Source organism: Alligator mississippiensis, chromosome 7 (assembly GCF_030867095.1).
Source record: "Alligator mississippiensis isolate rAllMis1 chromosome 7, rAllMis1, whole genome shotgun sequence".
Lineage (NCBI taxonomy): Eukaryota > Metazoa > Chordata > Crocodylia > Alligatoridae > Alligator > Alligator mississippiensis.
The window spans coordinates 82,222,302-82,241,396 of NC_081830.1; the positions used below are offsets into that span (position 1 = coordinate 82,222,302).

Here is a 19,095-nt window from a genome sequence, read left to right on the forward strand (position 1 = left end):
TATATTAAGCTTTAGTTGACATCTTTTTTATTCAGAGTCTTAACAGAGACCTAGACATAGAATGAAAATGAAGAGCTGAATTTTCTTTTTCAGCTTTAGAGGCAGACTCCCCAGATCTCAGTTCAGGCTGTCTAGTGTCATAGCATAGGCATTTGATACTTCTGCTACCCCTGATATGCCCCATCTGATTTTTTTGGTTACAGAGGACTTTATTCTTCAGCCCTGTCAACCTTGCACCTTTCATCTTGTCTAAAATTGACTGGTGAACAGTCCTGTGAAGGGAGAAACCATAAGAACTTTGCTCAGCTGTAGGTCATCACGATAAAGGACACTGGCAATTCAAATAATTCTGAGAATTTGACAACTTGCCTGGGACACGATGCCGTGAATTAATTAATCTACCTTGGCAGCGCTCCACTGGTGAATATTTAAATAGGTAGGTAGTCAACATTAGAACTTTAAAACTTAATACATGTTGGCAGCAGGAGAGCACAGGTAAACCAATAGTCAAATTAAAGTGTAAGTAGCATTCTTGTTATCTCTATCTCTGCATAAATATGCATTCCTCATATGAAAGTATAATAATAATTAAACCTCTTAACCTTATTTGGTCCTTTTTCAGCTAACAACTTTTAATAGGGAAAACAGGAACACAACTATTCATTAATATGCAGATAAGTTGTGTATTTTACACTCAGGGAAAACACCCATTTGTTTGAATGTTGGCTTTGCTTGAGAAAAGGATTTCGCAATATGGCGCTAATCCTTCAAGTAAATAATGAGCTGAGGAAAAGAAAAAGCAACACGAGACAAATGGAGGGAATTATGAAGGTAATGTAGAATGAAAGTTGAAGCAACAGATCTACTAGCTCAGAATATCAGTGTTAACCAAAAATGTAAAAGAGTATTAAACATCACTGAAATATATTGCTAAAATGAATAAATGGTTTGAGAAATAGGATAGGATGTGGACACAAGAAAGCAGAGGAAAATTGCGTTCCTAAACTTTGTTGAATATAGAAGGACCTGGTGTTAGTCCCAGGGGAAAGGAAAATATGAAAATAAGAATTGCAGCAGAGACCCTGATCAGTGATTAAAATGGGGAGAAAGAGGATTTAAATCATCAGCCAACTCTACATAAGGATAAGACTGAAGTCCTGGTCAGGTAGCCCAAACCGTAGCAGTTATTCTCATGAGTGAACAACGTAAGACCGCATCCATAGTGTGAAGGCCTGATTAGAGACTTGTAGGTTTAAAATGCCCCAAAAGTGGATTGTAGGGTAAAAGCTGTTCATGTCTACATTCTTGGTTCAAATCCAGCTCATGCCAGCAATGCCTAGAAGTAATTAGTTATGAGAAAGTTAGATGAATTTGCTACTGTTTCTAGCTTACAGGTGTCCACATCACAGTTACGGTGTATTATACCTTTATTGGCATCTTGATAGAGAAGTAAATAGTTGGATGGGAATAGAGACTAAAGGGATACTTTCATGGAGCTGGTCTCCGCGATAGTTGGTTGCACATATTCCCTCAAAGAATTATTTTGATGAAAAATAATATTTTTCACCTAAATAATGTTTTTGTTTATCTTCCATGATTTTTTAACAGATTCCCAAATGTTTATTCTTTCTGAAGATTTCTATGGAAAATACTGTTATCTTGGTTCTAGTCCATAGAAACATAGTATAGGCATGTTACCAGGACATTGTGAAAGTATTCAGCATGCCCACAGAATGAAAGTGAAGGTTAAAGACAAGACTCTGATGTCAGTCTGACAATTATCTGCTAAGAAGTTAAACAAAATAGAGTAAAAAATGAAAAGAAGAATCAAATGCTACAAGGAAGCTAACATTTAAAATGTATACTCGTTAGTCTATATCTCAGATAATATGTGTACCATTCAAATTGGCTATGGACTGCAGCACATCCTGGGTCACCTGGAGTATCTTTCCAGAAATATTCAAAAGAACCAAGTCAACTGTCACCCCATCGGTGCAGCTGAAAGAACATCATTAAAAATGCACCAGACAGACGATGCATTTTGACAATATCAGTTTCATGTACTTTCATATGGCACTTCTCCAAAATTAAACCAAAGGGCCAACACAGTTCAACAACAAATGCTTCATCCATCTGTGTTAGTTGTGATGCATTTCTTTATCCAGCTAAAACACCGCATACCTCTGAAAGCCTTGAGCTCAGTTCTGAAGGTGAGTAGGCCCATTATATTGAGAACTTTTGGTTTTCAAAAACAAAACCCCACAAATTTTTAGGTGCCTAACTTCTAACTGATTTTGGTGGGAGATAGGTATCTAATAGGATCTGTGGGCATGTCCCAAAGTATCCAAAATATAATAAAATATACATACTTTAAACAATGAAACCGGCCAAGTATCTGAACCACTTTGCCCTATTGATTTGTTTGTTGCTGCCTCGTGAATTCCAGAAAGCACTTTAACACATGCTAAAGTCCATCCCTATTTAGGACGATAGTCCCGTTGAAGTCAATGGGACTCAAAAGCACATGCTTAACTACTATCTTGAATAAGCACAGTTTCTTGAACTGATCATTTTTAAGCTCTTCGTGGTAGGGACATGCTAATACTCCTAACATTCAGTTAATGCCCAAAAGGAAAATCCTTGAGAATCATCATTCAAAATGTCATCTTTATTAAATATAAAGGCATAATGGATTCCAAGTTTTCATTATCCCTTACTATAAGTAATGGCATCACTGTGAGATACTTTGTCCTAGATTTTTGGCTTCACTTTTTCAATTAGCCTAAGTTGTGATAAAGCTATATATCATGCTTCAAAGAGTTAATTATGCAAGGTGGCATAGATCACTACGAGAGTTGGGAGAAGACTACAAAATAAAATCATAAATTATATGTTTGAATTTTTAAACAATTTTGTGCGGATTATGTTTGTTCCTTTCCAGATGTATTTTTAACAAAGGAGTTCATGGGCAGGAAACAGCGAGCAAATGTTGGAGAACGCTTGGGTATAGAAAAAATTCTAAATGTGAGTACTCCAGTAGAAACCTGATTTTAGCAGTTGTGTTTATTCAGACAGGCAATACAAAAACACTATACATCCAAAGTAAGTCAAAACCATATTTAAGGACCTCTGGATTTGTTCCAATAGGCCCTTCAGCAGGGTGGAGCTTAAAGTCTTATGGGATCAGGTCCTAATATAGCAGTAGCATCAGTAAAGTACTATTGCTGTGATTAAGCTTACAATACATTAGAGAAGCAGGGCAGAAGGCTGCCCATGATCAAAAAAAACAGCATGTCTACTTTAATTAAGACCAGTATGCATTGAATATTTGTGGTTTCAGAAAAAAGTGAGAGGAGGAGAAGACAATTAAAAATACAAAATAAAAATAAATATGGAAGATTCATAGCTTTATAGCTGCAGCAGGAATAGATGGAGAAAATGAGACATCAGAAAAGAGATTAGGATTAGGATTGCTTATGTACTTATATAACGTTTGTCCTAAATTTGATTACAGTACTCAGTAAAATCAGTATTCACCACGCACAGCAACTAAATTCACGTGTGTCAGGATCATGTTATACACTTGCATAAGTAATTAGCTACTAGGTGTAATTATTTAATTGAATTACTTGTAATTAGTGTTTGCACTTAGAAGAGATAAAGCATTGTATTAAGGCTCAAAGAGTAGCAGTCTTGAGTTTCTTTGTTTTGGATTTTTGCAATGAGAATGGCAATAATATTGTTTCATGTCTTTTCCCCATAAAGATCACAACATGCTTTACAAATGGTTCAACTGAGCAAGCCTCCATGTGCCTCGATAATAAATATAATATTCTCCCCAGTTTGTGGATGAATAAACTGAGCCCTACCTATGAAAAAGTGGTCACTAATCTTGAGTATCCAATTCTGGGGACTCAGGGTTCAACTTTAAGATGTGCTGACCACATACAGTGACTTCACTTGAAGCTATACATATTTATATTTCTTTAAAAAAAAAAGAACAGTGGCACTAGTAGTTAGGCAGACCATGTTTTTGAAAATCTCAACCTAAATAGCTTTTCTATAGCTAAACAAGGATTGATGGAGAATCCTGACACAAATTCAGAGTAGCCTCATCCCATCACAAGATGAGACAGCCTTTCTCCTAAACGGACCCTCCGTATAAAGTAACACTTGTGCTGAAAGTCACCCCGTTAATCATGATCCTCTGTATGACAGGCTAGTAAGATTTAATACCCCGCAACTGATCGTTTTTATTCATCACGCTATATTATGCTTGCAACAAGAACACGAGCCAAGAAAAAAATTTTCATTTTGTGGTTGCTGAGAGCTTTCAGGGTATCTCAGAAAATAATTTTACATAAAGGAAGCTTGGAGATGTCACGTACAGTCTCCATGGAAGGGTACAAAATGCTTGAGAGTTGTTTGCGAACAGGCACTGCAGCGTCAGAAGACACTTTGTATGTGCAACAGCTTCTTTGAGAGATGACCTAATCTCTCTAGAAGTTGGGGGAATATACATCTATGACTGCCAACTAGATCTATGTCAAGCAGTGAGGCTGTTAACGAGAACTTTAGTTACGGTTAGGTGAAGTAAAGAAATTGACGTTCAAATATCTGGACTACCTGCTACCAAGTGAGGCCAGATCTCCTTTTTTTTTGCTAATAAAAAAAATTTTTGCTAATATAGTCATGTTGGCTATGGATGTGATGACTTTTGTAGATGTGGTTGTGCTGACAAAAATGTGCATTCACTAGGATAGTTTATTTTGTTCAGGGAATTGGCAAGTAATGCTATTAAAAGTACTCTTATTGGTTTAAAGTACATCTGTACTAGGAGAGTTTGCTAGTACCACTGTAGTGCAAAAATAATCTAGTGTAGAGTAGGCATGCCCATCTAGTCACCACCTATTGCACCTTTTTGCACCAAATGATTTACCTGAAAGTTGTACTCTCAGTTAGTAACTAAGAAAAGAACTTTATTCCGGTGATTCAGGACAGGGGCAGCTCTGTCACGGTGAGGCGAAGCACTGAAATTTTCTTTCCCTTTTTTACAGGTGTTCTCTCATTGTTCTGCTGCAAGGAATTCATTTAAGTGCTGATACTTTGGAGCCCTCTACTGGAACATGTACCATGCAGGTAGGGGCAAAGGAAGCCTTTGTGCCACTTCTGAAAAGCAAGACTGGGCTGTGGCCAGTGTGCACCAGCTATATATCTTGTGCTCTCTGGAAAGGGCCACATTTACTTCTGCTGCAGTATACTGCATCATCTCTTGTCAAGGTCCCTGCTGAGAAGGGGCTTTTTTTTTTTAAATCCACTAAAACTGAGAGGATGGAGCATCTAAGAGAAAGTACTCCCAAATTGTCATGCCCCTTTTTCCTAGGCATACTTGCAAGATAAAGCTTAAAGCTGCCAGTACATTGCAAGGCATTGACAGTATGCCAGTCCATGTCTCTCTTGAGATGTTATAGGGGGTTTTTTTCTTACAGAACTTTTCTGCTGTGGTGTGCAGTGGGCTGGAATAGACAGTCTTGTTGACCCTTTGCACAAATGGATGCCTGCAAACACAGGGGGCTGGACTTTGTGGCCTGGGAGGCATCTTCCAGTGGTCAGCTCCTGTCTAAATGAATCCACCCAAGACCAATTCCCATGTGTACCTCAAATAACTACCTGAAAGAAACTGAACTTAGAGAGGACTAGATCACAACATGATTTAGTATCTCGGCTATCACTTTGCATGCTTAAATTGAAAATTTATGATCTCAATGCCTGTGGCCAGTTGCTGCATGACTCTGGAGATGCTTGTAGTTAGGGTGACTATATGACTTTTAAGGAAATACAGGACACTGCCCTCCACCTCCTCCCAGCCCCCATACCCCTCCTCTCCCAGTTAGTAGCACTGCTGGAGGCAGTGAGTGGTGCTCCACTGCGGTGCCTGCCCACTCACCTGCCTGGCATACCATGATACTCCATCTCCCTACCAGACTTTGCCCTGTGCCCCTGCGATGCCAGGACTTCTGTTTTAATTTTCACCAACCAGCCAGAACCATCCTACAAAATCTGGGACTGTCGTGGCCAAAATGGGACATATTGTCATCCTACTTATAGTCCATAAATACCTAAGTTTAGTTGCCAAAGTTAAAGTTCCCCAGGGGCTCAAAGCATTTCAGAATATGTCTACACAACAGAGGTACTCAAGCTAGCTTTAAGTGACATAACTCAGGTACCAGAAGCACTCCAGAGCTGGCTGTGAAGGTGCTCTGCTCAGTCTTAACACTGGTGAATTGCTTGGCACCTATCTCCCACCTGAATCCCACTGGGACTCCCTACCAAGTCATCCTTTGCCTACTTCACTTGAAGAACCCAATCCTATAGGGCTTTCTTCAGAATGCACCTACCAGATTGAGCAGCTGATTGTACCATTTTAACTAGCAGTTCATGTACTAGAGCACCTGCAGAGGACATGGGATACTCCAGTTTAACAACCATTTTTGCCTGGGAGCATTAGAAGCTAGATCTCTTAGTATCCAGGAGAGCATTCTAACCACAAGGCACCAGGATATTCTGGGATGGTGAAAGGTCTCAGTCCCCCCTGTGGGAGCTATTCCAATTTGTTTAGAATAATAAAATATTCATTGGCCAGAGAGAATGAACAACAGTGAGTATGACTCTATCTCCTCTTCCCCATAAAGCCTTCAAACTGATTTACAACAGTTTAATTAAGCAAGGGTCACAGCTTGCCTGTGCATTAGATATAGTGTGAGGGTGGCTAGGGCATGTATGTGGGAGAGGCGGTGACTGGGTTCCAGTCCCTGTTCCCATGGTTGATAAAATATTTAAAATTAAGTATTGCAACTTTAACATTTTATCTACATTGCAACCTTAATTGAAGTGCTACATTATAGAAAGAACTCCTGGCTTGAACAGACTGAGATACAAGCTTTCATTAAGGTATCACACTAATGAGGCATGCCCAATTCTGTTTGGTTATTCTTTATTATACAAATGGAGGTTTACTATGGTAAGTACAATAAAGGTAAGCACAATAAATGATGCTACTGTGACTATCAGTTTATAAAGTAAATTGATACAAGAGGGAAATTATAAGATTGTATCACTTAGAAATACATGTTTTACAGTCATTGAAGAAGCTTGCAGATGAAATCACATTTCATGTAGATATTTCTATGTCTGTATGCATGGCATAAATAACAAACCAGTAGTCTTACTGAGCAAATGTGGCACTTAGTTGCCAAATATGAATATGGATGTCTACGGCACCTTGACATCTAGGACTCTGAGGACCCATACACATCAGTGGGTGTAAAGTGTGCTCAGAACCTCACAGGATTGGATTCATAATTACTACATATAAAGAAAAGGCTTTCTTTAAGAAACTGAAGCTGGTCTCTGGTCTGGTCAAATGACATGTAATGCAGGGAAAGAAGGGCATTAAATCAGTCACCCACCTCCCCTAACCTCTGTTTCTCCCCTGGCATACAACCAGTTTTAGGGTACAGTCTAAAGCTTATCTAACTTGCATTTAGCTGCCTGTGGCTATATGGGAACACTTCAGCAGTTGAGATGTACCAAAGTACAGAGTCTTCTTCCCATTAATCTGAATTGAAAGTGACTTTTGCTTATCTGTTACAAATTTGCTGGAGGTGAGCTCTGAACATGTGGGCTTCCATGCACCTATGGAGGTCTTGTCTGCAGGGAAGAACTTCCAAGACTGAGGCCTTGATGGTCAGAGTTAACAGTCTAGGAGGCGTACATACAGTATTGAATAATTATACAGTTTTATCCACATGTTACCAGCTACACTACTTGTCAATCTAAAAGGCTTGTGAGACTCCTTATATTTGCTAAGAAAGAATGAATCTTCATTCTGCCTTAGTATTAATTAAACCAAATCAAACAGATAAAAGTATGCTTCATGTGTAGGTAGTACTTAAATGTTCAAATTTAGAAGAAAACAGTAACAGAAAGAGAAGCTTTTCTGAAAGGATCCAGTTTTTCAATGTCCAAGAACAGAAATAGCAAAAAAAAAAAAAGTTAAGTCTTGTATATAATAGTATTCTAGTAAATGACATGATATAGCATGTTCATTACTTTGCATTTATCTGGTCTCATTTCTTGCAGAGAGCTAAAGAAACAACCAACTAGACAGAAATTCTGCTTTTTAAAAGCTCCATTCATTCTCCAACAACCTCTCTCTCTTTCCCCCCTCCCTCCTTTTATTTCCCCTGAAGACTGATAGCTTTAGGCCAAAATCTGCATGTGTGCTTAGACACAGGGCCTTGTGACTGGAAATCAGCTACTGATTATCTTTATAATTGATGCTCCAACCCAGTAACTAAAGGCCTGTGGAATAAGGCTGAGGAGTAACCCTTTATCTCTCAGGTGGACCTGCCTCTATGGGCTAGGAAATTTAAATAATTGGTTTTCTATATTTAGCCGAACTTTTTTCCCCCCCTCTTAATGGGCACCTTAGTTATCCGAGTAAATAATTGATAGATTAAAAGTAATTTTATAGAATTCAAAAGTACTTAATTTAGACTGGAAAAACAAGTCACTTGAAAATTTTCGGATTGTGCCAGATTTGTTATTGCTTCCATGGTATAAGGGTCCGCATCACTGCTTGCTCATTCTGGTCCTGATTCTATTCCTTTGAGTTCACCATGACCATGCTTGTGTGCATAAGATTAAGCATGTGCATAAAAGCTGAAAAGTTTGTCTCTGAACTCCAATTTTTTTAAGCATATATTTTTATCATTCTAAATATTTGTTTATATCAGGAAGCAGGAGGGTCTGCATTAATAAATAAGCAAACACAAATGTTTCCCCATGGACACCTTACTGAGAAGCACCAGCACACAGCCTCCTTAGGGAAGCCTACTCACCTTTGAATTCATGTGGGTGGAAATTGTGTTTCTTCTTTTGTTTCAGCACAGACTTACTGTGTGAATATGGACAAGGCATTTGGGCAGAATTTTCTGTGTTTCAATATTTGGGTGCCCATCTCAAGATACCAGAGGCTTGATTTCAGTAGTACAAAAGATTGACTGCCTCCTGGAAATCAAAACTGTAAGTACCTGAATTGCATGCCCCCAAACAGTAGCACAAGCTCAGGGTCCACTTTTGAAAACTTGGCTTTAGGATTGCTCTGCGCCAGTTTTCCTCCTCTGAAAAACACCTACCACACAAGACTATTGTGAAACGTGGTGTATTAATGTCCTGCATATGCTAAGTGCTTTGCAACAACTCAGAAGGGAGGCACTCTAAAAGTACAAACTGTTTATTATTAAGGACTGAGACAGTATGATGGACAATGTCTTGGGTTGCAAAAGAAATTGTGTTCAGAGTCATTTTGTTAACTCCTGTAATTGACTTGATTTCATCAGTGCGTTTTCCTGAACTGTAAGTAATTTTTTTTTAAGAAAAAGATGTAGGTATTATGAGGATATCAGTTTATTTCTATGGTGGTTTTAATATTATTTTTGGTGCACTGCATCACCAAAACAGAATAGGGAAAAGATTTTTTTTTTTTTTATGCAACTGAAACTGCAAGCACTTGAAATTTAGGCTGGCAGAATGTTACTATTCCTGGAATCTGGCAAGGATACAGTGGCAAACTTCCTTACTCTTCAGAAAAATGCTATAGGATCTTTAATGTCTCATGGCCAGGCCCTGTATTTACATCTCATCTGAAAGGCACAAGTGCAAGAACGCTAATCAGATTAGTTAAGCTTTTGGCTAGAAGCCTTCCAGTAAGACTGCTCTCTGGGCAAAGTGCCACAGCTATGAAATCATTCTGGTATTTCAGAAATGGATTGATTTCATGTTAGATCAATAATTGAGTTTATACTGTGGGTTGAAATTCAACTTTGCTGTACTTGAATCTTTTTAATCAGACCTAGCATTTAATATAGAGCTTTACAAACATTAACTTTGGTGGTATGCCTTTGTTAAAAATAACCTTCATGCCTTGCTGTCTGCAGGAATAAGTCTTTTTTTTCTGGCTAAATGCATGTGCTTAAAAGTTCAAGTGGCTATACTGGGCTGAATGTTCCTGATTCTGGAGGCTAAGCAGTTCTGGGCCTGGCAGAAGTCGAATGGCAGACTACTTTGGGATCCTACTAGGCACCATAGATCGAAGCTAAGAAGTTGCGGCCGATGACCTGGTAAGTAGGTAATTTAGGAAACTGAATATGTGACAAGGATTTCCTTGTGCCCTATTGCCCGTGCTGATAGAAAAGAAAAAGAAGCTTTGCTTTGTACTGCAACCACATACATCAACCATCTTCAGGGTCCAGATGAAGTTTTAGGTGCCTAAATCTCCAAGGCAAGCCCTGTGACAGATACAGCTGCCATTCCCTGCTGCAGTTGGAGTTACCTGTAACATCATAGCAGCAGGAATGAAACTCGGCTCTTCCCCAGCAAAGAACCTGCCCAGTCAATGGCAAAGGTTAAGCTGAAGTCTGTGAGAGCTGGATCAGGGCCCCAAAGAGTAGCCATCCTTAGGAAATCTTCCATTTTTCATAGAATAAAAATGGAAGCTTTATGTCCATATTTATGTCCATTTTTCATAGAATACAAATGGAAGCTTTCCTACAGGTCATTACTTGTCATAAACAAACTTTGACATCCCATTTAAACGAAAAGGATTGTGCCCAGCCTTATAAAACATGTCAGTACAGATTTTGTGAGCAAGAGCCGGAGACTTTTTGCTGCTCCAGTTCACCTGCTTTGCACTAGGGCTGCTACATCATGCGGCGTAACAACTTGGAGAATCCGGCTGGCAGAATTTAGCTGGTTTCTAAATGCACACAGACATTTACATTTGTTTGAGGAATTCAAGGATTGGTTTAAACCACACGTTTGAATAAAACTGAACTCCAGTCAATGCTTCCTACAGGCTTGATTCTGCTGCTGCACATCTTACAGATGTTTCTTATGGTCCCTCCTTGAGCTCAAAGGCAGGCAGCGAAGATAAAGGCAAGGTAATAATCACCCCTCAAAGGGCTTTTACACTTGAGTAAGCTACAAAGCAGAGCTGAGGTCCTGTCTGGACACCTGGGAGCTGAGCCTGGTATGAATAAAGGGCTTATCTATAGGGGGTGGGAGCTGTTTTGCACAGCTATTCCTCATTGACTGCCTGGGGGGAGGCTTTTCTGAATTCATTTAAGTCATCCCCAGCAGCAGGCACTGTCCAGACCAAAAGCCTCTCCTGGAGGAGGAAGAGGAGGACAGGCCACGTGAAGTAGGCTCACCAGCTCTGAATCTGTTCCAGGAGGTTTCATCATATCACGCATTACAGCGTGTCGACTTGACATCAGAAAGGCCAATGCACATGACCTACCATTTGCATTTGAAACACCCACTGGACTGCTGTCCAAATCGGATTCAACATGGAATATTAATTTTAATGGATGCCCAATCCTTGATCTCCCGGGTGACTCTCGGCAGTGTCCTGGAGATTTATGTCCAGCTCCTGAGGGTGGTCCTGGAGGGTCGGCAGCCCTCGCGCAAGCACCCAGCGCGCGCTCTCCGCCTGGCAGAGCCCAGCCCCTGGACCGGGTGCTGTGTGAGGAGGGGGGTGCCGTGTGACATGTCTGACAGGAGGGGGTGCCATGTGACAGGAGAGGGGTGCTGTGTGACATGTCTGACAGGAGGGGGTGCCGTGTGACAGGAGGGGGGTGCTGTGTGACATGTCTGACAGGAGGGGGGTGCCGTTTGACAGGAGGGGGGTGCTGTGTGACATGTCTGACAGGAGGGGGGTGCTGTGTGACAGGAGTGGGGTGCCATGTGACATGTCTGACAGGAGGGGGGTGCTGTGTGACAGGAGAGGGGTGCCATGTCTGACAGGAGGGGGGTGCTGTGTGACAGGAGTGGGGTGCCATGTGACATGTCTGACAGGAGGGGGGTGCTGTGTGACAGGAGAGGGGTGCCATGTGACATGTCTGACAGGAGAGGGGTGCTGTGTGACAGGAGAGGGGTGCCATGTGACATGTCTGACAGGAGGGGGGTGCTGTGTGAGGAGGGGGGTGCTGTGTGACAGGAGGGGGGTGCCGTGTGCCGTGTGACAGAAGGGGGGTGCCGTGTGACAGGAGGGGGGTGCCGTGTGACATGTCTGACAGGAGGGGGTGCCGTGTGACAGGAGAGGGGTTGCCGCGTGACATGTCTGACAGGAGGGGGGTGCCGTGTGACAGGAGGGGGGTGCCGTGTGACATGTCTCACAGGAGGGGGGTGCTGTGTGACATGTCTGACAGGAGGGGGTGCCGTGTGACAGGAGGGGGGTGCCGTGTGACATGTCTGACAGGAGGGGGTGCCGTGTGACAGGAGGGGGGTGCCGTGTGACATGTCTGACAGGAGGGGGGTGCTGTGTGACAGGAGGGGGGTGCCGTGTGCCGTGTGACAGGAGGGGGGTGCCGTGTGACAGGAGGGGGGTGCCGTGTGACATGTCTGACAGGAGGGGGGTGCCGTGTGACAGGAGGGGGGTGCCGTGTGACATGTCTGACAGGAGGGGGGTGCCGTGTGACATGTCTGACAGGAGGGGGTGCCATGTGACAGGAGAGGGGTTGCTGTGTGCCATGTCTGACAGGAGGGGGGTGCCGTGTGATAGGAGGGGGGTGCTGTGTGACATGTCTGACAGGAGGGGGGTGCCGTGTGACAGGAGGGGGGTGCTGTGTGACATGTCTGACAGGAGGGGGGTGCTGTGTGAGGAGGGGGGTGCTGTGTGACAGGAGGGGGGTGCTGTGTGCCGTGTGACAGGAGGGGGGTGCCGTGTGACATGTCTGACAGGAGGGGGTGCCGTGTGACAGGAGGGGGGTGCCGTGTGACATGTCTGACAGGAGGGGGTGCCGTGTGACAGGAGGGGGGTGCCGCGTGACATGTCTGACAGGAGGGGGGTGCTGTGTGAGGAGAGGGGTGCCGTGTGATGTGTGACAGGAGGGGGTGCCGTGTGACAGGAGAGGGGTGCCGTGTGACATGTGTGACAGGAGGGGGGTGCCGTGTGATGTGTGACAGGAGAGAGGACCTGCACGCCGCTTCCCCTAGTCCCCCTGACGCTGCTCCGCGCACTGCCCGGGCGCACCCTTCCAACCGCCACCACTCCCCGGGCGCCGCCCGCGGGCTCCTCCCCCGCCCCTCGCCGTGTCGTCACTTCCGGGGGGCGTGGCGTCCGCAGCAGCCCCTTGGCGACGGAGCGGCGGCAGCGGGCGATGGCGGCGCGGGGGCGGGCCGCGGCTCGGGCTGTGGCCGTGGCTCGGGCCGGGTCTCTGGCGGCCGGGCGGGCCGCGCTGCACCTGGGGAAAGGCGGCGCCATGGGGGCGAGCGGCGGGCGGCGGCTGCACTGAGGCGGCGGCGGCGCTCGCGCTCGCGAGGGGACCCCCGGGCCGGGACCGCCCGCCCGCCCCGCGCGGCCGGGGGATGTTGCGGTGGATCCGGCAGCAGCTGGTAGGGGCCGCGCTAGGCCGCGGGGGGGTGTGGGAGGTGTCCCGGGCAGCTAGGCACAGAGCTCTCCCCCTCCTCCGTCTTTCCCCCTTTCTTTGTGGCCCCAGGGAGTCGCGGGCTGCCGGAGGCGCGGGGGGCGGCGAGCCCCCGCGGGCAGGACCGACCAGCCCAGACGCGTCCCCCCGCGCGCTGGGTCGGAGGCTGCCGCGCGCCCTGACGCAAGGCAGGCCTGGCAGCCCAGCCTGCCGGAGCCGGGGAGCCAGGCGGTGAAGCGCTGTCCTGCCCCTTGCATCGGGGGTCCCATACCCTCCCTGGCCCCAACCACGGCTTCTGTCTGCGCCGGAGCGGAGGGGCGAGACCCTCCAGGCAGGATCCTCCGGCCGGCGCGCCCCAGGCAAAGTCCCTGGCCTTGGCTGCACCCAGCGCCTTAACAACACCTTGACCTGCAGCGAGCAGGCGGGGGCAGCCGGCAAAGCCCAGAAGCCTGGGAAATAACGATAGCAATCTTCCTTTTTCCTCCCTCAGCGCACCGCCCCCTTGGGAGCTGGGGCATGCAAGTTAGGAGGGTTCAAAACCCAAGCGCATTGGCACAAGTTTAGGGGTGAGGGGCAGGGAAGGCTCTTTATATACCAAAAAACGAAAATGCAAACAAACCAACCAAAAAACTGACTTAAAAACGGAGGTCTGGAGCAGGGAATCTCCTTCGCAAGTGACAGTTGGCAAGCCTGTTGTACCGTCCTGTCACGTGGAAATCGGGCTGCCGTGACAGCGGCACGTCTCTGTGCCACCAAAGAAATAAACATGCGTCGATGTTCACCGTTTCCCTTCAGACTGTTGGTCGATAAAGACACCCTCGGCTGCGCTGAAACGCGCTTCCATTCATAAACCAAAGTAAAACGCATTCGCTGAGAGAGAAACGCTTTGTTGCGTGCCCCAGAGAGCAGTTTCTGTTATTTTTAAACTTATTCATTTGTTCATTCATTCATTCATTCATTCATGTTGTCGGTGTTGTTTTCTAATTTATCCGGTATGACACCAAGGTTGCTGCCTTATTTTGTAATGGCTAGGGCTTTTTTATCTTTTGAGTTGATTGAAAACTATCACTTCCTTGTTTTATAAAGTGTTTTGCAGTGGGGTTTTGTTAGTTTTTTTTTTTTGTTTTGTTTTTGAAAAAAGCAAGATTGCCTTGATTCAGGGGTTTTCTTTTTAACAGGGTTATAACGTCTTAGAGCAATCCTCTTTTTTTTTATGATCTCTGATATAATCATTTGTGTGCTAGGACTGCTGGTGACTTTGATTGCCAGTTTGACAGTGTTTACGGCTTGGTGTGCAACTGGGGTTTAATGACCTGGAAATTAATTGTTTTGTATCAGATCTTGCTACGCTTTTCTGTTTTATTGCATCCGCACGCAACATTTCTTCTAGTCTGCCTGTGTCATTAAGATGAAGACTGATATTATAATGCAGCCATTTTCTTTGTTTTCTCCAAAGATATTGCTGTAGAACTGCCTGGTGAACAAATTGAAGAAAAAGAAGTAGTTGTCCTTCTCTTTCCTATGGGGAGTACCTTAAGACTATATTGTCAGTTCTGTGAATTAATATATTAAGTATACTTGCATTTGTTTAGCTAGGAGCACTGTAATGCTGGACAGCTCTTCAAAGATATGCTTGATGTTGAATTAGAAAGCTTACTTTGGGTCCCTGAGGTTCCATGTGGCCCAGTAGACTTTAAGACTTTAAGTAATTACTTCATAGTATGGATAAAAAATAACTTCATGTGTAAGAAATGCTACAGTGTGATGTATTCCATAGTTAGTATTACATCCCTCACTGTTTTTATGTTTAAAGAAACTTTGGGTCCTCTGGGCCCAGATCTTAGCCAGTACAAGTGTTAGATTTCACATTGCCAACTGAGAAAAAATAATTTTCTTAGGAAAGACCTTAATTTAATTTAAAAATACTGTAACTTAGGGTGGCAAATCTAATGATGCCTCATTCATCTTATTTTCAGTGAAAATGTTATGTTACTATATTACCATAAACCCTAGTCAAAACAAACAACAAAACAAGCAAACAGTGTGTGTGTGTGTGTGTGTGTGTGTGTGTGTGTGTGTGTGTGTGTGTGTGTGTGTGTGTGTGTGTGTGTGTGTTTTACTAGGGTTTGTAGTAAAATAGTAACATCTGAAAAGAAGATGAATGAGGTACCATTAGAAAATAGGATATAAAAATAGTACAGAGGCAGAAATAACATGTAGAATTTGGCAGAACCAGTAAGTTTTCAGGGGTCTTTTGTGTGAGAAGAGTGTATTTTCTTGTAGAAAAAATTAACTTACAGTTTGTTCCATGTGTTTGTGTATCAAGGCATCACTTGATGTAAAAAAAGAATACAGTTGGGAGTGGATACTGGAAATAAAAGGAGCACTTGAAACAGATGTGGGCAGGCGGGTAGGTGAGATCATAGTGTGTTGTGTAAGATGAGGATGGAGAGGAGCAGGAAGAAGACTGTATAACTTTAAAAGATGTAGAAAGAAAGCTTGAACTGAACAAGGAAAAAGATGGCAATTTAAAGCATAACAAATTATTTAAAGGAGTATAAACTCTGGCAACAGTCTTTGGAAGAAAGATAGTGGGAAGAAGTTACATTGCATAAGTGATATTCTCTAATGTTTAGGCAGGTTTGAACAGTAGTGATAAAGAGTCAATGATGAGTTTCTGAAGGTATCCAAAAGAAAGGCCATTTTAAGTTAAGATGCAAGGAAACTTAAAAGGGGTGCTAAGAAGACAAGCCTGAAAGTTGGGCGGGCTACATGGCTTCTTTTCTTTAACTGCCAGTATTTGATGTTTATACCTCAAGTGTTTCACAACCCACGTCCCTGAAACTTGTTATGAGCAAATTAGCACTTCGTACAACTCTTCTGACACACCCAGCTGCCCCCCCCTCCCCCACGTATGCATATTCATTGGTCTACCTTGGATCTGGTGACACATCTGTCTACTTAATGATAATATAAATACTGATGCTTTCTTTTCTAATGTTGCTGCTGTAGTGCTGAGCAGGTGGTGATAGATAGATCGTTAGGAAGCAGTAGGAAAGAGAGGTAGGATGTAAGAGAAAGAAGTTGGGTACCCAAAATAGGGCTGATCGTGCCACAAATGCCTGAGACTATTGGGGGCAGAATCTGCATTTGACAAGCGTAGGAGGAAATATATCCAGTATCAGATACTCTTGATGGTGTGTGCTTGAATCTATGTTGAACAAGTTTGTGCAGACCTATAGATGGGAGTACTGGAGCCAGGCATATGTGAGTGGGCTTGATTTTAATGAAGCAGTGGTAGTGAAAAAAATATGTTAAGTATGGGGAATTGCAGGGACACAATGCGGGATTGGAGTTAATGGGAATGGTAAGTGTCCTACTGAAGTTGGTTGTCTAGGTTAATGTAAATAAAGAAAAACCCAAGTGTTGCACTTTTTTTTTTTTTAATAATACAGTTTCTAATGCTTCATATAGTTATTGGTGAAATACACAGTCACATCTTCGTGTTATCAGGAATCTGTGTTGAAAGGGAAAACAGTGGGAAGATAGGTGTGTGCTGAGATGCAAGAGAAGGGTAAAGGAAGTGAAACGGATGCATTTGAGAGGTGGTAATTGGACCCGATAAGCAGTTGAAGGATTAGATTGAAATTTCTCTGAGCAGTGTCCTTGCCTCATTTTGTTTGTGAAGGTCTGTCTTACTATATAGCTAAATAACGGACTTGGATCTCTGGTACTGGTAGGGCTCCCAATGGAGAAGCCATAAATAGAAGTTAGCAGTCATTTGTGGGGAGGGGCAGAGGGGCTAAGAATATGGCAGATGGAAAAAAAAATCAAACGCTAAATTATTTTTTTAAATAAAGGAACAAGGGAAAAAAACAATAACTTAAAAATGCCAAATACCACAGCATGTTTACATGCTGTATAGCTAACTTATTAGAATTCAGCACCATGAAAACTGTAGCTGCTCCAATGTGTGTCTGTTCTTTCAAGGAGTGTATGTCATCTTTCATTATGCTGCATACTGATATTGTTACCATCCTAATGCACATGAAAAACAAGCATCAATATGTATAAACAGATTTATTAACAAAAAGTAATTAGCATAAAACCATTTGCAGAAAAGGAGAGAACAATCCAGTCTGCAAACAGGCTTGTTTATTATTTAGAGTAATATTTAATTTCTTAAATGCAGTGTCCCTTCAAACAGATGTTATATTGATTGCTGTATAGTGCCTCACACAAGCTTCCAAATGTTTTACACTTAGCAATGAAGGCACTGTCTAGATTTATTCTAGATTTACCAATTCAGCTGTTAGTAGGGTATAGTGGTAGATGTAGGACTAGCACAATCAAAAGGTGTTAGGTTATTGGGGTCTCTGGGAATCTTGGGTGCAGTCAAACAGAAGATAACTGGAGCACTTAGCATATCTGATTTTGAGATTTCATAAAAAGCACAGACAAGTGCATTTGTCAAGGATTGTGTAATATCAGAGGTGCAGCCAACTGCTGAGAAATGCAGCCAAGTAAGTAAACAGCAGTTATTAGGAAGCTGTATTAACACAGTAATAAGCCACCTTGTTGGTTCACAGTAATGATGGCTCTTTAAAATCAAAAGTATTTTATGGTTCGTCAGGGGTGATTTGCAGTCAATAAAGCACTGTAATTCACATTTTTTTTTAGAGAAATTTAGAGGCAGGAAATAGGTCATTCAGCTTATTAGAGATACTATTCTAATTTTGTTGGAGCTGACTTAAAAGATTTTTTTCTTTTAACTGCATATGCTAATACTGTCCACTGGGTCAGTGGGTAAAAGCCATGAACCTGTTGATATTTCTTCCCTGGCAGTTTCTGGAATGATATGATCATTAATCTTTGGTTGGTATGTAGTAGACCTCAGAAATGGTGTTTGTGTATAAAAATCTAAGTTTATCACCTAAGATATTTGCTTTTGTTTAACCTGAAATTGAATAGAAGGTGAACTTGTGGATGCAGTATGCCCCATCAGATAGTAATTGTACACAACTGTGTTTACTCTTAATTCTGATTTTGAACTAAAGGAATGACTGAGAGGATGCCCTTGACCTTGGGATACATCTAGGAAGAAATCATGTTACAAATTTTCAGTCAACTGAATGGCTTTGTAAAAGGAATCTCCCTTCCATGGCCAAAATCCTCACATGCAGAGTAGGAACTTTGTTTTTCTGTAGTCTGTCTTCTTCACACACACGCATGCACACACATGCGTATGCTGTTTTTTTTCAGGAAAGGTCTAGTTTTGACCTGGTCTGGATGGGCGAGGTATCATATCATCAAAAAGTTGTTGTTTTCACTATAAAGTAGCAGGCATATGAAGACAAAGTTATTTGGATGAAGGCCTTTATAGTCAGTGAGCGAGTACTGTTTTAGCTCATCCCACCACATGTGGCCTGGGAGGTCTGTAACACTGTAGAATGACAAATTCCAATTACTGGTGGAATTTAAGTCACTCCGCAGTCACCAGCTGAAAAGCACGCTAACTTGTGATAATTCCATTAAGCTGCCTTGAAAGAAAATCTCTGAAAACTGCATAGTGCTTCATGGGACCTTGCAGACACATGATTGTAAA

At 43.0% G+C, this 19,095-nt stretch overlaps 1 protein-coding gene and 1 long non-coding RNA gene across 4 annotated transcripts in view; both read left to right on the forward strand.

The window, feature by feature from the left end:
• Positions 1-210: 210 nt before the first annotated feature.
• LOC132251938 (uncharacterized) lies at positions 211-9,081 on the forward strand. The gene is made up of 4 exons (XR_009463683.1): positions 211-436; positions 2,942-3,024; positions 5,058-5,139; positions 8,950-9,081. It is a non-coding gene; the product is annotated as an uncharacterized LOC132251938 (long non-coding RNA).
• A 4,139-nt stretch (positions 9,082-13,220) lies between these two features.
• Positions 13,221-19,095, forward strand: part of ATP11B (ATPase phospholipid transporting 11B (putative)) — a 107,415-nt gene continuing 101,540 nt past the window's right edge. For all 3 annotated transcript variants that reach the window (XM_014606195.3, XM_019478448.2, XM_019478449.2), the window contains exon 1: positions 13,221-13,458. In XM_014606195.3, the coding sequence (XP_014461681.1) occupies positions 13,432-13,458 (27 nt within the window). In that variant the 5' untranslated portion in view covers positions 13,221-13,431. The remainder of the gene's footprint in view (positions 13,459-19,095) is intronic.